Raw genomic sequence first — 17,490 nt, 5'->3', positions numbered from 1 at the left:
TTGATGACTTTCTTTAGTGTGTGCTTAGATTCCTTTATCTTTTGGTATCTACTATAGGTTTTTACTTTGTAGTTACCATGAGGCTTACACATAAAAAATGTATGTAACAGTCTGTTTCAAGTTGATAAAAACTTAAGTTTGAGCACATTCTAAAGCTGTACCTTTTTACTCTCCCTCCTAACCCCTGCCAGATGTCTGACACTTTCGATGTCACCTTTTACATCTTTTAATCTCTTGTATCCCTTAATTATTGTAGTTATAGTTATTTTTACTCACTTATAAAGCTAGTGTGAAGGTCTTAACCTTCACACTAGCTCTATAAGTGATTAATCCATCACCTTTATAACATTAGATTATTCTTAATTTTGCTACATATTTGTATTTACCAGTGAGCTTTATACTTTCATATGTTTTCCTATTAATAAGGAGCACCCTTTCTTTTCAGCTTAAAGAAGTCCCTCTAACATTTCTCCTAAGGCTGGTTTCGTGGTGATGAGCTCCTTTAGCCTTTTCTTGTCTCCTTCAATTCTGAGTGACAGCCTGCACCCAGTAGGGTATTCTTGGTTGTGGGTTTTTTCTTTCAGCACTTTGACTATATCATGCCACTTCCTTCTGGCCTGTAAAGTTTCTGCTGAAAATGTGCTGATAGTTTTATGGGGGTTCCCTTATACATGACAAGTTGCTTTTCTCTTGCTGCTTTTAAGATTCTCTCCTTTATAATGTGTCTTTCAGTTCATCTTATTTGGAACTCCCTTTGCTTCCTGGATCTGGGTCTCTGTTTTCTTCCCAAGGTTAGGGAAGTTTTCAGCCATTATGTCTTCAAGTAAGTTTTCTGCCCCTTTCTCTCTTGCTTCTCCTTCTGGGACCGCTATAATATGAATTTTGGTTGGCTTGATATTGTCCCATAAGCTCCTTAAGCAATTTTTACTTTTTTTCATTCTTTTTTCTTTTTGCTGCTCTGATTGGGGTGAGTTTCACAGCCCTGTCTTCACGTTCACTGAGCTTCATCTAGTCTGCTATTGAATCCCTCTAGTGTATTCTTCAGTTCAGTTATTGTCTCTTACTGGTAGCTGTTGGTGACCTGGTGTGAGGCAGAAGGAGAGCAGAGATGGCATCTACTGGCCTCTGTTTTTGGAGTACACTTCAGTAGGTCCCTAGATGTGTGCCAAACCATTAAAATCTGTCCCTCAGGCCATAGCTCCAGGACAAGCAAATAGGCCACTTTCACAGAAAGACTGGGCTCCTGGGTCTGTTGCCTCTTGCTGTGTCCTGTGCATGGTACCTGGACGAGAAGTCTTCTCCATTGGTTACAGTCCTGTGGGATTCCTGAGCATAAGCCCCACTGGCCACCAGGTCCAGGTGATCGAGTGGTATCTTGCGGGTGGTGGCCAGAAAAATCAGGCCGCCAAAGGAGGGTACAGGCTCCTTTCTGGAAGTTATGAGCAAAGCAAGCTGAAATGAGGGAGAACACAAAGATGGTACCCACCAGCCTCCGTCCCTGGAGAGTAACCAGCAGGCCCCTAAAAAGTATGTTAAATTATATACCTGCCCCTCAGGCCGATGCTTGTTTGTTTTTTAATTTATTTTTGGCTGCGTTGGGTCTTTGCTGCGCAGGAGCTTTTAGTTGCAGTGAGCGAGGGCTACTCTTTGTTGCGGTGCGCGGGCTTCTCATCGCGGTGGCTTCTCTCGTTGCAGAGCACTGGCCCTAGGCATGCGGGCTTCAGTAGTTGTGGATCGCGGGCTCAGTGGCTGTGGCGTGCAGGCTCAGTAGTTGCAGCACACGGGCTTATTTGTTCCACTGCACGTGGAATCTTCCTGGACCAGGGCTTGAACCCTTGTCCCCTGCCTGGGCAGGCAGATTCTTAACCACTGCACCACCAAGGAAGCCCCGATGCTTTAACATAAGTAAATAAGCCTCTTTTACGTAAAAATAAAGTCTTTCACAATGGGAGATTATTCAGCTTTAAAAAGGAATGAAATCCTGATATATGTTATAATATCAGTTGAACCTTGAAGACCTTATAGTAAGTGAAAGAAGCCGTACAACAAAGAACAAACACTGTATGATTCTACTTATGAGGTACCTAGAATAGTCAAATTGATAGAGATAGAAAGTAAAGGGGTGGTCCCCGAGGACTGGTTGGGGGGAGTGGGGAAATGTGAATTTACTATTTAATGGGTACATAGTTTTAATATGGGATGATAAAAACAAAGTTCTGGAAATGGATGGTGGTGGTGGTGGCTGGAAATCAGTGTAAATGTATTTCATACCACTGAACCGTACACTTAAAAACGGTTAAAATGGTGAATTGCGTTCTTAGTGCTGTTTGAAAAAATTTAGCATTGGACCTTATATCATGTAAATCTGGTTTTTCTAAGAAAAAAGAACACACCATCAAGGTGTTTTTTTTTTTCTTTAAGTAATCTCATATCAGATGGCAAATTACAGATCCACCAGGCTGACTGGGTGAGGCTGAGGGGGTTCGTGGTCCAGGAAGAACCGAAAACTTGCACCTGACTTAAGGTCCTTCTCTCCTGTTACTCCAGGGAAGGGGTCTATGTTCACATGGTAAAACAGAATAGAGCCATTTTCCCTTCAAACAAATGATTCTATTTTCAGAGTCAATGGAGGAATGGCAGATCATTCAAAATGATATGTAATATTTTAAAGGAAAGCATATGTGGCTGGGGTACTAATGTTTAAAGAGAACGCTATCTTTGTTTGTTTGAAATGCTTGAATTCCCAGAGCAAACATGAAGTTTCAGTAGGAAGTCGGCATCCCCTGGTCCTGACTTCTTGCCTCTCAATATCTTGGACATGAACAGGGTTGCCTCCTACATAGCAACAAAGCTTCAAAATTTAGCTCCTTTACGACCCTTCCCTTGAGACCGTCTGTCTGTCAGAGACACATCCTCCAAAGAGAGGTAATACCAAGTCTCTGCTGGGAAGGCTTCCCTTTGCATCTCCGGTTGGGTTACAGGCTCTCTTCTGAGTATGGGTCAAAACTAGTAACAAGAATCAAGCAAACAGTTAACTACATAGAGTGGTAGATGATAAGGTTGAAAATTAACATATTGGTCTCTGACAATCCACCCATCAGACTGAGTAAAAGGGGACTGAGAAGCTATTACAGCAGCTGAAAAGTAGATGGCTTGCTTCCAATTCTCAAAAGCAATGGCCCCACCTGCTGGTATTCACATCCTCGTGTAGTGTCCTTCCCAAATATACAAGGATTAGTCTGTGTAACCAATAGAAGATGGTAAAAGTGATGCTTTGTCAGTCACTTCTGATGTTAGATCATAAAAGACTATAGCTTTTTTTCCTTAGACTCTCACTCCCTCTGGAGAAAGCCAGCTGCTATGTCGTGAAGACACTTGGGCAGCCTTGTGGAAAGACCCACATAGTGAAGAACTGAGGTATCCAGTCGACAGTGACATCAGAGTGTGGAAGAGGATCCTCCAGCCTCCAGTGACTGCAGCTCCAGCTGCCATCCTGACTGCCAACTTCATAACAAGACCCCAAGTCCTAACCATCCGGCTAAGTTGCTTCCTGACCTTCAGAAACTATGTGAGATAATGTTTGTTTTTAAGTCACTAAGTTTTGGGGTAATGTGCTACACTCTAATAATGAGTACAGCCATGAACACCATGATTTCTTCTTGCTTAGGAAGGAAGTCCTGAATCTAGGAAGGAAGTCCTGAATCTAGATGACCTGACCTCATGTGCCCTTTTGGCAACTGGTTTTGTCACCAAAGCCTTAAAGGGAGGGTTTTGATAGACCCTGGTTTCTCCACAGTGCCAGACGCTAGCCAAAGGAGAGTGAAGCAAAGTGACTGCATCCCATGGACATTTCTATCATGAAGGATCCAGTGCTGGCCTGGATAAAGAGGCTTGGCCCCAGGGTCCATCCTGGTACCTCCAAACTCCTGTGAGACCATTGGAAAGGTTCATAATTTTTCTAGACCTTTGTTTCTTTATAACACTGCTATAATACTACCCTCTTATGTGATTAAAATGGGTAGAGTAGACATAAAAGGACTATGTAAAAAGGAGTTGAACCTACTATACAACTTCTAGACAGTAACATCACCACCACCCTCCTCTTAGAGATGGACTGTAAGGTTTTGGGTTTTATATCCTCATTCTTGATTCCAAACATGAGGTCACTTGGGGGAGACTTGAAGACACTATACCACAAGGTGCCAACACAAATATTCCCTGAGGCCAGGTGGGCAGCATAAAGGTGTAAGGTTACAGAAGGTGGCAGCAAGGAAGAGTGGGGAATGTTATAGACACAGTCAACTGGAGGGTTTGTGCCCTCCCTATGAGAAAGGTTTAAGCATTGTTAAGGGCCAAGCAAACCAAGTCTGCCTACTGAAATCGAGCCACCAAATGCTAAGTTGTAAGCAAGCCCTGTCCAGCACCATAAACAACAGAAGGCTAAGGGTATGTGTTGATCTAGCGGTAGCAGTACACATATCTATAGAGAGCATCGATATATAGATCCATGTAGACATGGAGGATTGAGGCCTCACCATATCCTTCGCAGGTGCTGGGAAGTTCTGTGAATAGCTCTTCATCACACATCTGTTCGTTCAATCTAGAAACATTTATGGAGTACCCACTGTAAGCTACATGCTGAACCTGTTGTACCAAATGTTTTACCTTAAATCCTTGTATTTTGTACCTTTCCAAGTCTGGGTTATTTGTATCAGTACTATATTGGCAGGTTAACACAGATTCTCTATTTTAAGAAATGAGTTCCAGTCCCAAATCCACAAATGAAGAATTATTATGATAATAGCATATTCATGGAAAGCAAATTACTTAACTTGGCATTTAACCTCCCTGTAACTATTCCTGTACTTTAAATGTCAACAGAACAAAAGTAACATCTGAGGCTGGCTGATACGGTAAATTAATATGAATAACAGTTTTGACACTAATAGCAAGTTTTAAAAAGAAAAGCCTCCAGTATCTTAGCTGGGTTTCATTTCTTAAAAATCACCTCAGCTCACTGTCACCAAATTCCCCTAGTACAATTCCAGCTACTATTCCACCTTCACTGGGTGCCCGAAACGACTAGAGTCTGTCAAGTTGCTATGTAAATGATATCCTTTCCCACCTTTGCTCACTGCAGGTGGAGGAAACATCCTCCCGCTTGGGGTACAATACCAGCGCTTCGCAGCAGAGACACATTTCTGAATCCCTGCAAGCAAATGAATGCCTACATGGTTTCATTTTTTTAAAAACCACTAGTTGTTTCCTCAGAACCTGAAAATTAGTTGTGAAAAATGTTAACTATTATTTTAATGAGAAATTCCAGACCTGTTACAGAGACCACGGAATCCCAGAGAACAGGGTCTGCGCTTTATCTTCATGCCCTTCCCTAGTACCATGCACATACAAGGACATTAATCAGTGTCCCATGAATTAAAGTGAACTGAGCTGAAACCCAGGGAAAACGAAAAGGAACCCAACCCTTAGCTCCTCCACTCTTACAAGCTCCTTCTAGAAGTCATCAAGGGCTCAAGCAGCCCCTTGCAAACCCTCCACCCCTCTCAGACTCGGCCAACAAGACATGGTTGGCCTATGACAGCTGCCTCTGTAATCACTTAGAGACTGCTAGGCTTTAAGCAAAGCATCTCTTGTGACTTCTCAAACATTGTTCTTTTTTCTATTGGAGTGTTTTAGATAATCCTATAATGAACCAGCTCAAATGAGCAGAGACTCAGCAGTGACAGCCCACCAATAAAATAAAGCCAAAGTGAATTTTGTTAGAGACTTCTCAGAGACTTCTCACGTCATAATAGGAAATCTAGGCTACTTAAAATCAGGAAAATCAAATGGAATCGTTCCTTTTTGTTGTAAAAGGAAAGTTAGTTAGCTTTAAAACTGTCACTTTCCAGATATTCCATGCCCTTGGATTGGAAAAATTAATATTGTTAAAACGGCCATACTACCCAAAGCAATCCACAGATTTAATGTGATCCCCATCGACTTACCCATGACATTTTTCACAGAACTAAAACAATCCTAAAATTTATGTGGAACCATAAAAGACCTAGAATGTCCAAAGCAATCCTGAAGAAAAAGAACCAAGCAGGAGGCGTCACCCTCCCAGACTTCAGACAATACGACAAAGGCTACAGTAATCAAAACAGAGTGGCACTGGCACAAAAAAAGACCCATGGATCAATGGAACACAACAGAGTCCAGAAATAAACCCACACACGTACAGTCAATTGCTCCTCGGCAAAGGAGGCAAGAATATACAATGGAGAAAAGACCGTCTCTTCAGCCAGTGGTGTTGGGAAGTTGGACAGCACATGTAAATCAATGAAATTAGAACACACCCTCTCACCATACACAAAAATAAACTCAAAATGGCTTAAAGACTTAAACATAAGACATGACACCATAAAACTCTTAGAAGAGATCATAGGCAAAACATTCTCTGACATAAATTGTACCAATGTTTTCTTAGGTCAGTCTGCCAAGGCAATAGAAATAAAAGCAAAAACAAATGAGACCTAATTAAACTTGTGAGCTTTTACACAGCAAACGAAACCGTAAACAAAATGAAAAGACAACCTACAAAATGGGAGAAAATATTTGCAAACAATGTGACCAACAAGGGCTTAATTTCCAAAATATACAAACAGCTCATACAACTCAATAACAAAAAACAAACAATCCAATCCATAAATGGGCAGAAGACCGAAGTAGACATTTCTCCAAAAAAGATATACAGATGACCAAGAGGCACATGAAAAGATGCTCAACATCGCTAATTATCAGAGAAATGCAAATCAAAGCTACAATGAGGTAGCACCTCACACCGGTCAGAATGGCCATCACTAAAGTCTATAAATAACAAATGCTGGAGAGGGTATGGAGAAAAAGGAACCCTCCTACACTGTTGGTGGGAATGTAAGTTGGTGCAGCCACTGTGGAAAACAGTATGGAGGTTCCTCAGAAAACTACAAATAGAGTTGCCATATGACCCAGCAATCCCACTCCTGGGCATATATCCAGACAAAACTCCTCTAGTTCAAAAAGATACATGCACCCCAACGTTCATAGCAGCACTATTCACAATAGCCAAGCCATGGAAATCAATGTCCATTGACAGATGAATGGATAAAGATGATGTGGTATATGTATACAGTGGAATACTACGCAGCCACGAAAAGAACAAAACAATGCCATTTGCAGCAACATGGATGCAACTAGAAATTATCATACTAAGTGAAGTAAATCAGAAAGACAAATACCATATGACATCACTTATATGTGGAATCTAAAATATGACACAAATGAACCTATCTGTGAAACAGAAACAGAATTATAGACACAGAGAACAGACTGGTGGTTACCAAGCGGGGGGGGGGTGTTGGGGGAGGGATGCAGTGGGAGGTTGGGGTTAGCAGATGTAGGCTTTTATATGTAGAATGGATAGACAACAAGGTTCTGTTGTATAGCACAGAGAACTATATTCAGTATCCTATGACAAACCATAATGGAAAAGAATATTAAAAATAAATGTATATATATGTACAACTGAATCCCTTTGCTGTACAGCAGTAATTAACATGGCATTGTAAATCAACTATACTTCAATTTTAAGAAACTATCTTTTTCATAGAACCCTCATTAACTCTGCTGATAATACTGGTTATTTACTCTGGAAGTGCATGCACAATAGAAATACCACTGGAGTAGAAGGTGGTTTCCAGAATTTTCTTTTCCCTTTCCATAATTTTCACTCAGAATTCCATATAGAATTTAGGCAAGAGACCCTGTCTACAGTTTCTGTCTTAGTTTTAAGATTCAGATCATGGCCGCGGTCCCTCAACACCTTTATGCCTATCCCAGCACATACATACCATGGGGGGAAAAAGGGGGCAAATCAGGGCATGGTAAGTACAGAGACAGTCCTACCTCTTCTTTCTCTCTTCCAACCAATGAAAGAGGAGTTCCTGACAACCAAAGGCGATCAAGGCAGCTGCATTTCTTTTGCATCCTCCTCCTCTGGTTGATCCAAGAGGCATCAGTTCCATGATACCACTGACCCACTTCCAAGTGGGTCAAGTTCCATGATGCCACTGACCCACTTCACCCTTACCATCCAACTGGGAGACTGGGATGAGCTACGGAACCAACCTCTGCGGTAACAGACATTCAATGACTACCAAGTGGCTTCAAACTCTGGATAAGAAATAGAAATAGAGACCAGAGCTGGCTTTGGGCACTACTGGATGCCATACTGAGAGGAAATGCAGAAACTAAGGAAGTGACGTAGACTTGAAGTCATTCGGGCTCATGCCCCAAGTGGAGGCCACATATTGGACTGAGATAAGGGAACCCTTGAGTAGTTCCTTGGAAAGGAGGATAAACTGAAAACACCCATTACTGCAGGGCCAAGTGAAATAATTACATACCCATGCTCCATCAGGCCCAAACAGTTCTAGGAAGTTGCCAATGAATTCCCTCGATTTCTCTTCCCACTTTTGAATTAGATCATGACTCTTTTCTTCCACTCTGTTTACAAATTCCTTTGATTTTTCCTCCACGTTTTTGACCTTTTCCTTCATCTTGTCTACCTGGTTTTGGAAGCGGTACTTCTTCTCCTGGTCCAAAATTAAAGGAGAAAGAAATGGATTTATCCAAGAGGGCATGGGAGAGATCAGTCATTCACAGAATGGTCATATTTTATTTCAACTCATGTGTGTTCTTAACCTGAAGAGTCAGGATGCTATTTCCCAAGGGCTGGACTGACAGGAAGGCCCTCTCGTAAGAAAAGTCACTTCTCGTTAGTCTACTTGAATGTGTACAGTGAAGTACAAGTGGTTTTAATGTTCTCTTTCTTGTAAATATTGGAGTTGAATTCACTTATATAAGAGAAGAACCAAAAGTATACATTTGCCCTTTATTACGGAGAGATACTGGGTGAATACAGCCCCTCAATTCTCCTGAGACTTAGACAGAAATATGAATTGTACATAGAATGGCCACTCAGAAGCTACCTAAGCTCCCTATTTTACTGGGACATTGTTAAAACCAATATTGGTTGAAATATTGGCTGGGCCTCAGAACCCACGTGTTATACTAAAATTGTCACCGTCGTGATATTTGCCACTAAGCTAACGGAACTGCATCAGTCTCCTTGGTAACGAAGAAAGATTTTGTTCTGATAGCTTCTCTGGACTGGGATTTTGTTCATAGCCTTTATGCAGCATTGCTATACCTATGTGCCTGGAAGGCACATACGTTGGGCAAGTCACGTGTCATCTCTAAACCTCAGTTTTCTCATCTGTAAAATAGGGATAATTATCGTCCCTACCCTATAGGGGTGCTGTAACAATTAGAGAAGATAATGCATGTAAAGTGCTTGGCACAAAGCCTGGCATTTAGTAGAAGCTTCAGTGTGTGTTGGCTCTTTGATCACTATTACGCCGCAGAGGCATTTAATCATGTTACCTGGTGAGAATGGAATCAAAACCATGAAAATAAGATGAAACAAAGGCTCTTTTCCTCCATGCAATCATAAAACATTTTCTCCTGGAGAGGTAATAAGGTTTATCACTTTTCTTCACTATATGGAACTGAAGTCTATTTCATATTTCAGAATTTTTTGAGCCAGGTACAATATTACAAAACTGGGTCAGGATTCCCTGATCTAGGCTTTACAAACCTTACTGCAGCCTCAGGTTGGGGTGTGAGCTACCTGTGCTGCCAGCCAGCTCTACATAATAACGTGGTTACTATCTATGCGCAGCTCTCAGGAGCAGCACGGAACACTAGAGTGAGCACTGGACCACGAGCCAAAAGGCTGGGAGGCCGCTGCTGCCTCCACCTCTACTTTGCTTGAAGGACTTTAGCTACATCCCTCTCTGAGCTCAGCTTTCCTCACTTCTGAATTCAGGGACTTGGGCTGGGCGACAGGTTCCTGCCGCCTCTGAGGTTCTGATTCATCTACATGCCCATCCCACACATTAGATCTTCTCCCTGAGCCGCAGCCAGGTTTGTTGTCACAGAAAAGCAACGGGCTCATCCACGCTGACTACACGGTTCCCTGAGCTAAGCGGCTTATCCACAGGCCGCTGAAAGAGCGTGAGCAATAACTTTTGGAAATGCCTCCACACGCTTGGATGGGCTACTGAATTCAATTGAAAAGAACAGACAGTTTAATTTATTGAAATAACCAGGGCTTTATGCTCTGTAAGATACCAAATAACCACCTGGACGGAATTCTTTTCAGCCACTTGATCTGGTGCCACTTGCACCCGACATTTTCCATTTTGTTGCCCAGTTTGTACGAAGCCACAGAGCCTGGACTCCCAACACTCCCTGCCTCGCGAGGACAACTAATAATGACTGACTTCTGATTCCTGAACCCTTCCTCATTCGGAGGCACGGATGATCGATTTGTGTAAGCTGCTGGATAACTGTGGCTACACATACATATAAGCATCTGGTTTTGTAGAAAAATCGCTCTTGGACAGTATCTGTTTCGGGGGGTGGAAATTCCGTATGTACGGAGAGTTATTTTACTCAACTCCACGAGCGCCTCGGAGTCCAGGCCAATACAGTCTTCCAGACTCACGAGCGTCACCTCCAGCAACTGGGCTGCCCTCTTTGCCTTTTAACAGCTTGTTTTAAACATTGTTTTAACAGTTGCTCTATTATTAAACTAACAGCAGCTCTGTGGGAACAAAACGGCAGAAATACAAAAGGAAGCCAGAGACTCTGAGCTTTATTTAAGCAGCTGTAATTTCTCTGGACAATAAAAAAAAAAAAGCGGCTGTTAACGTTTCTAATGAGCATCTGTAAGGCCTTAATAAAATGAAAGTTGTAAAATGTTAAAACAAGAAAGCACTTCCTCTGGGTTTAGCTTTTCACTGCCTCTGCCCTCCTTCCTTCCCTTTGAGCAGAAGACAACTCTTGCCTTTTGTGAGGGCAGATCTCCCGGAAATCCTTCACCCAAGTCTGAGAACGCTAAAGGGGGAGGTTGGGGTGAAGAGAGGGAGGCGAGGCAGCTCCTTTAGAAAATGTGAAGCTCACTCGCTACCTGTGGGCCTCGGTCAACTTATGTTACCCCTTTGAACACTGGTTTCTCCAGCTACAAAACGGGGATAATAATACATCACTGGGCTGTTACATGGATTGGATGAGACAAATGTCAAACATCAAGAATCCCACGTGGCGTAGAGTAAGTGATTAATAGACAGTGTTCACAGTAGTGTGACGTGCTGGACCTCAGAGGGTCCGGGGTGGCACACTTACATTTATAAAGCTGACATTCAGTTCCTTGGCTGTGTACCCTCTCTGGAGATTGCGTCGGGCATAAACATCATAGTCACGGACAATCCTGGTGATGATGTCTGATGTTGAGATGCCTTCCGTTCTCTGCGTTGGAACAAACATTCCTGTTCCAATAGGAAAGACAGAATAAAGAAAAACAACTAAGGTGGCCCCGGGTGACCCCTCTTCTTGAATGGCCCTCCTTTCCAGGACAAAGTGGCAGCTCTTAGGTGGGTCAGTGAGGCTTTCACATCTGGCCCCAGCTGACTCTGCCAGGCTCAGTTCCGGACACTCCCTCCCTGCCATAAACACTGTGTGTTCGTCATCCTAGACCTATTCCCTGGATGCACCAGGCGCTCACCCGTCTCCCGACATTTGCTCATGCCACGCCCTTCTTTTCTGCCCCAGATCCCCCTTCCCTGCCCACAGCGTCTGCAGAGTTGCTCCTCCTCCTACAGGGTCCGGGTTCAAGGCTATGCCTCTGCGAAGTCTTTCCTGACATCACCAGGCAGAAACCACAGCACTTAGAATATAAACTTGATTTCCATTAACAAAAGTATTTTAGATATCCGTCTCCTTGTAGAAACGGAACATTCTGAAAGCACAGGTTGTGCCTTGATCATCTTTGCATTCCCAGCACCCAGCTCAGTGCCCTGGTGTCTAGCACATGGCAAGTGCTCAATAAATGCAAATTAAATGAATAAGTGAATGGAGAATAACTGAGTCAATGAATTAGATCACAGCAACTCCCCTTCTTCGCCTGGGAGTTCCGCGTCACATTACAGTGAAGGATAAGAGAAAGGGTGGACTATTTTTGTTGTCTCTGATTGAAAGACATGCCCAGGGGCTGCTAGATGATTTTATCTCTCTAAGAACAATCTACTCTGAATGGTGGTTTCACCACTCAAAGGCCCTTTCATCTAGACTCTGGGGGACTGAGTAAAAACAAACAAGCACAGAGGATGCCAATTTTTCATAGAACTTCCTTAAAGTTCTCCAAGATGTATTTGGGTGTACCAATACAGGGCCATAAGGAAGTCACAAATGTTATGAAAGACAAGAATCTGGGGAAATCAAAGATGACACAAATAGATGCAAAGATACACCATGTTCTTGGATTGGAAGAATCAAATTGTTAAAATGACTACACTACCCCAGGCAATCTACAGATTCAATGCAATGCCTATCAAATTACCAATGGCATTTTTCACAGAACTAGAACAAAAAAAAATTTTTAATTTGTATGGAGACACAGAAGACCTTGCATAGCCAAAGCAATCTTGAGAAAGAAAAATGGAGCTGGAGGAATCAGGCTCCCTGACTTCAGACTATGCTACACAGCTACAGTCATCAAAATAGTATGGTATTGGCACAAAAACAGAAACATAGATCAATGGAACAGGATAGAAAGCCCAGAAATAAACCCATGCACCTATGGTCAATTAATCTAGGACAAAGGAGGCAAGACTATACAATGGAGGAAAGACAGTCTCTTGAGTAAATGGTGCTGGGGAAATTGGACAACTACATGTAGAAAAACGAAATTAGAACATCCTTTAACACCATACACAAAAATAAACTCAAAATGGATTAAAGACCTAAATGTAAGACTGGATACTATAAAACTCTTAGAGGAAAACAGAGGCAGAACACTCTTTGACGTAAATCGCAGCAATATCTTTTTCAATCTCCTAGAGTAATGGAAATAAAACACAAATAAATGGGACCTAATGAAACTCAAAAGCTTTTGCACAGCAAAGGAAACCATAAACAAAACGAAAAGACAACCCACAGAATAGGAGAAAATATTGGCTAACAATGTGACTGACAAGAGATTAGTCTCCAAAATTTACAAACAGCTCATGTGGCTCAATATCAAAAAAACAACTCAATCAGAAAATGGGCAGAAGACATAAATTGACATCTCTCCAAAGAAGATATACAGGTGGCCAAGAGACATATGAAAAAGGTGCTCAACATCACTAATTATTAGAGAAATGCAAATCAGAACTACAATGAGATATCGCCTCACACCAGTCAGAATGGCCATCATCAAAAAGTCTACCAACAGGGAGTTCCCTGGTGGCCAAGTGGTTAGGAGTCTGGGCTTTCACTGCCATGGCCCAGGTTTAATCCCTGGTCAGGGAACTGAGTTCCTGCAAGCCATGCAGTATGGCCAAAAGTAAATAAATAAACAAAACACGCTCCTCTTTAACAACAACAACAACAACAAAAAGTCTACAAACAGTAAATGCTGGAGAGGGTGTGGAGAAAAGGGAACCTCCTACACTGTTGGTGGCAGTATAAATTGGTATAGCCACTACGGAGAACAGTATGGAGGTTCCTTAAAAAACTAAAAATACAGTTCCCATATGATTCAGCAATCCCACTCCTGGGCATATATCTGGAGAAAACCATGGTTCAAAAGGATACATGCGCCCCAATGTTCACTGCAGCACTGTTTACAAGAACCAAGACATGGAAGCAACCCAAATGTCCATCGACAGATGAATGGATAAAGGAGATGTGGTACATATATACAATGGAATATTACTCCGCCATCAAAAAGAATGAAATAATGCCATTTGCAGCAACATGGATGGACCTGGAGATTATCATACTAAGTGAAGTAAGACAAAGACAAATATCATATCGCTTATCTGCAGAATCTTAACAAATGATACAAATGAACTTATTTACAAAAGAGAAATAGACTCACAGACTTAGAGAATGAACTTATGGTTACCAGGGGTAGGGATAGATTGGGAGACTGAGATTGACATATACACACTGCTATATTTAAAATAATCAGCAAGGACCTACTGTACAGCACAGGGAACTCTACTCAATATTCTGTAATAACCTAAATGGGAAAAGAACTTGAAAAAGAATAGATACATGTATATGCATAAGTGAATCACTCCGCTGTACACTTGAAACTAACAACATTGTTAATCAACTATACTCCAATATAAAATTAAAATTTTGAAAAGAATCTGGTTTATGCTTGCACTTCTGTTGTCAACTGAAATGATGTGTTGGCAATTGAGATCTGCCTATCTAATATGATAACGGTCACTCAGTCAGAGATATCAGGCATGAGACAGCATGATGGACAGAGCCTAGGGACGAGGGTGCTGGGTCCTCCGTTTGTACACCTGGGCAAGTCACTCAAGCCTCAGAAGGCAAGTTACTTAACCTCAGCCTCTGAAGCTGAGAAATGAAGTGGCTGCACAAGATGGCCTCGGCCTCACCTGTGCCGCTTCCCTCCCCCTCACTCCTTACGTCCAATCAATTTCCTTCTACTCACCAATCTACTTCCTAAGTGTCTCCCTGGTTCACCCACTTTCCTCCATCCTCCCTCTAAACCAATCTAACCCCACCTTGTTCAGATTACAGCAAGAGCCTCAAAACCAGTCTCCAGGGATGTCGCTTTTCTGTCCCCTCAATCTGCTCTCCACGTAGCAAGAGCCGCAGAGCAGTCTTTCAAAATATAAGTCAGATACCTGCTCAACATCCTTCATTGGCTTTCTACTGTCCTTTGTATTTGGATTCAAATCCTTAACTTGACTCTGAGGCAGTTTGCCTTCTCTCTTCCCTGTGCTTCTCTCCAGTCTCATCTCAGACCCGCGTTCCCCCTTCACTCCCTAAGCCAAGGCCCCTGTGCTCCGCAGATGCAGCGGGCGCTGTGCTCCGCAGATGCAGCGGGCGCTCTTCTCACTGTTTTCTGTGGAGCTGAGCAACAGGCTGGCCCTGCCTTGGCCCAGCGGCCCTGGACTTGAGTGTCCTCCAAGGGCTGCCCCCTCCCCTCACTCTGCCACATACACTCCACCTGGTTAACTCCCGGCCATCCACTGGGGTTCACCTTTAGCATCACTTCCTCAAGGAAATCTCTCAAACCCCAGACTGGGTCTTCCTGCTTATAATTCTCGCCCATGGTCCACTGCTCTCTTCCTTCAAATATTCCCAGACAGCTTGTTCCGTAACTGCCTTTTCCACCTGACTATCAGCTGCCTGAGGGAAGGCAGCACTCCTGCCTTCTTCTCGTCTGTATCCTCAGCACTGGGTGACAAGCAGGCACCAGGAATATTTGTTGAATGAGTGACTAGATGAACACTGATGTCTAAGTGCCTTTCCAAACCCAGTTCTCTCGGATCTATGGACAGTGGTGAATTTGTCAGCCTTCTAGCCCCAACCAGGGCGTCCCTTTGGAGCTTTCCTTCGCCACCATCTGCACATTGACAGCATCAGCAGCAGGGCGGCCCCGCTGTCACAGGCAAAGCATCCAGTTTCTATATACTGTGGCTCAGAGGGCAGAGTTGGGGTGGGCCCCGAGGTCAGCAACTTCTTTTAGCACCTTCTAAGAAAGCGGACTCAAATAGAAAACTAAGTAGAAGGTAGAGGGTGCCGACATACAAAGGCATGGAGATAAATAGCACCCAACTGTGCACGGGGCTCTAGTGGGCAAAGATCCCTGAGAGGTCCCAAGCCAGGGGGCCTGAGACAGCATCCTCACCTTGGTGAGGGCAGCAGGGAGCTTCCTGGTGAGGAGGATATCCCGTCTTTCAGTAGGCAGGCATTTCACTCACAACCACTCCGGCTGAAATGTTAAGGAGATTCTCTAGCCACTAACTGATTTTAGCAAGTCACTCAGACACTGGTGACATGAGCTCACCGTTTCTTTGAAGCCACAGGGTGAAGTCTCTGTGGCTGAGTAACTGAAAGTTGGGGCTGGGGAGAGATTTGCTTTGGCTGGTTGGGAGGTAGGTCCCTGAAAGAAGCCAAGCCCTCTGCTGACATATGAGGCACCCAGCTTCCTCCAAATCCTAATTATTGCTCTGCTAAAAATATTCAGTAATGAGCACGATCAAAGAACCTTTCTCATCATGCTTTGCAGAACTGCGGCGTTTGGTTATGGAACTATTTTAAGAAGCAGCAAAGCACATGTTAATGAAGGAAACTTTCAACAGTAGTAGGCAATATTAGAATGATGATGAGTAATGTGGACCTTACAGTCTACTTCATTTAAGCGCCATCTTTGCTGGAGAATTTTGACGTGTAGTTCTGACAAGCGGAGCAGAGGGCTGTAAAGTTTAATTCATGCCCTCGGTATCTCCGGCTTCATATAAAGTGATTTTTGACTTTCAGAATGAACCTCGATTAGAGGATAGAAGCCAAATGTGGCTGCCGACGCCATTTCTGAGCACCTTTCTTCCACGACGAACGCTCTGGCCTTCTCTACCTGGGCCCCAAACAGATTTCTACCGTGGCTCTCCCTAGGTGAGGAATCAGCAGAGTAGATCAATGGACCACAAGAAAGGGTCCTTGTGCCCATGAAAAGGCACATGTAAGTCTTATGCCTGCGCTCCGAGAGCAAGTAAAATGCCACCTGACTATTCAATTTGGAGGTGGGAATTGTGGTGGATTACAGATGGGCACGATTCCTGTCCCTTGGAATGTGAGCTGGCCTTCGTGACGTGCTTATAACAAATAAAATGTGGCATAAGTGATGCCGCGTGGCTTCCAAGGCTAGAACCAGTGTCAACCCCAACTGAGCTCCCTGTCAACAGCCAGCACCCACTGCCCGCCACTTAAGTGCGCCATCAGGGACCTCCAGCCCAATTGGGCCAGTGTCTGACTACAACCGTTTCAGAGACCCTGAGCAAGGACCACCCAGTCAAGCCCTTACTGGAATCCTGTTCCACAAAATCATGAGCAAAATTAAGTGGCTCTTTTTCTTGGCCATGCCGTGCAGCAGGCAGGATCTTAGTTCCCTGACCAGGGATTGAACCCGTGCCCCCTGCATTGGAAGCATGGAGTCTTAACCACTGGACCGCCAGGGAAGTCCCTAAAGCGGCTCTTTTAAGTCACTAACTGCAGCAATAATTTGTTATGCAACAATCGGATGATCAATTGCTTAGAGTCAGCAAAATATTGGACCTGTTTCTACAGCCAACAACTAGAACTTGAGGTTTTCCTGATTCCTCAAATCAGGAAAGTAACTTTCTCTTAGCTCACTAGAGGCTATTCACCCAGAAATAAAACCACCGGTAAATGCTTGTTGCTGCTCTACGTCACCCCAGGACATGCTGACTCAATTAAACCTGGGAGTAACCCCTGGGGGAATTCTGGGTGAACCAGAATCCCCGGTCTGGATTCATGCTACTCTAAGTGAGCTTTATG

General features: G+C 43.5%; 1 protein-coding gene across 1 annotated transcript in view; it reads right to left on the bottom strand.

The window, feature by feature from the left end:
• PCYT1B (phosphate cytidylyltransferase 1B, choline) overlaps window positions 1-17,490 on the bottom strand; it is a 135,746-nt gene that overhangs the window by 26,359 nt on the left and 91,897 nt on the right. The window contains exons 6-7 of the mRNA XM_060138116.1: window positions 11,290-11,432; window positions 8,445-8,633 (exon numbers count right to left, since the gene is read on the bottom strand). Of these exons, the coding sequence (XP_059994099.1) occupies window positions 8,445-8,633; window positions 11,290-11,432 (332 nt within the window). The remainder of the gene's footprint in view (window positions 1-8,444; window positions 8,634-11,289; window positions 11,433-17,490) is intronic.

The sequence above is a fragment of the Lagenorhynchus albirostris genome, chromosome X (assembly GCF_949774975.1).
Source record: "Lagenorhynchus albirostris chromosome X, mLagAlb1.1, whole genome shotgun sequence".
Lineage (NCBI taxonomy): Eukaryota > Metazoa > Chordata > Mammalia > Artiodactyla > Delphinidae > Lagenorhynchus > Lagenorhynchus albirostris.
Note: the sequence above shows the minus strand (reverse complement) of the source record. Positions and strands in the feature narration are given on the sequence as shown.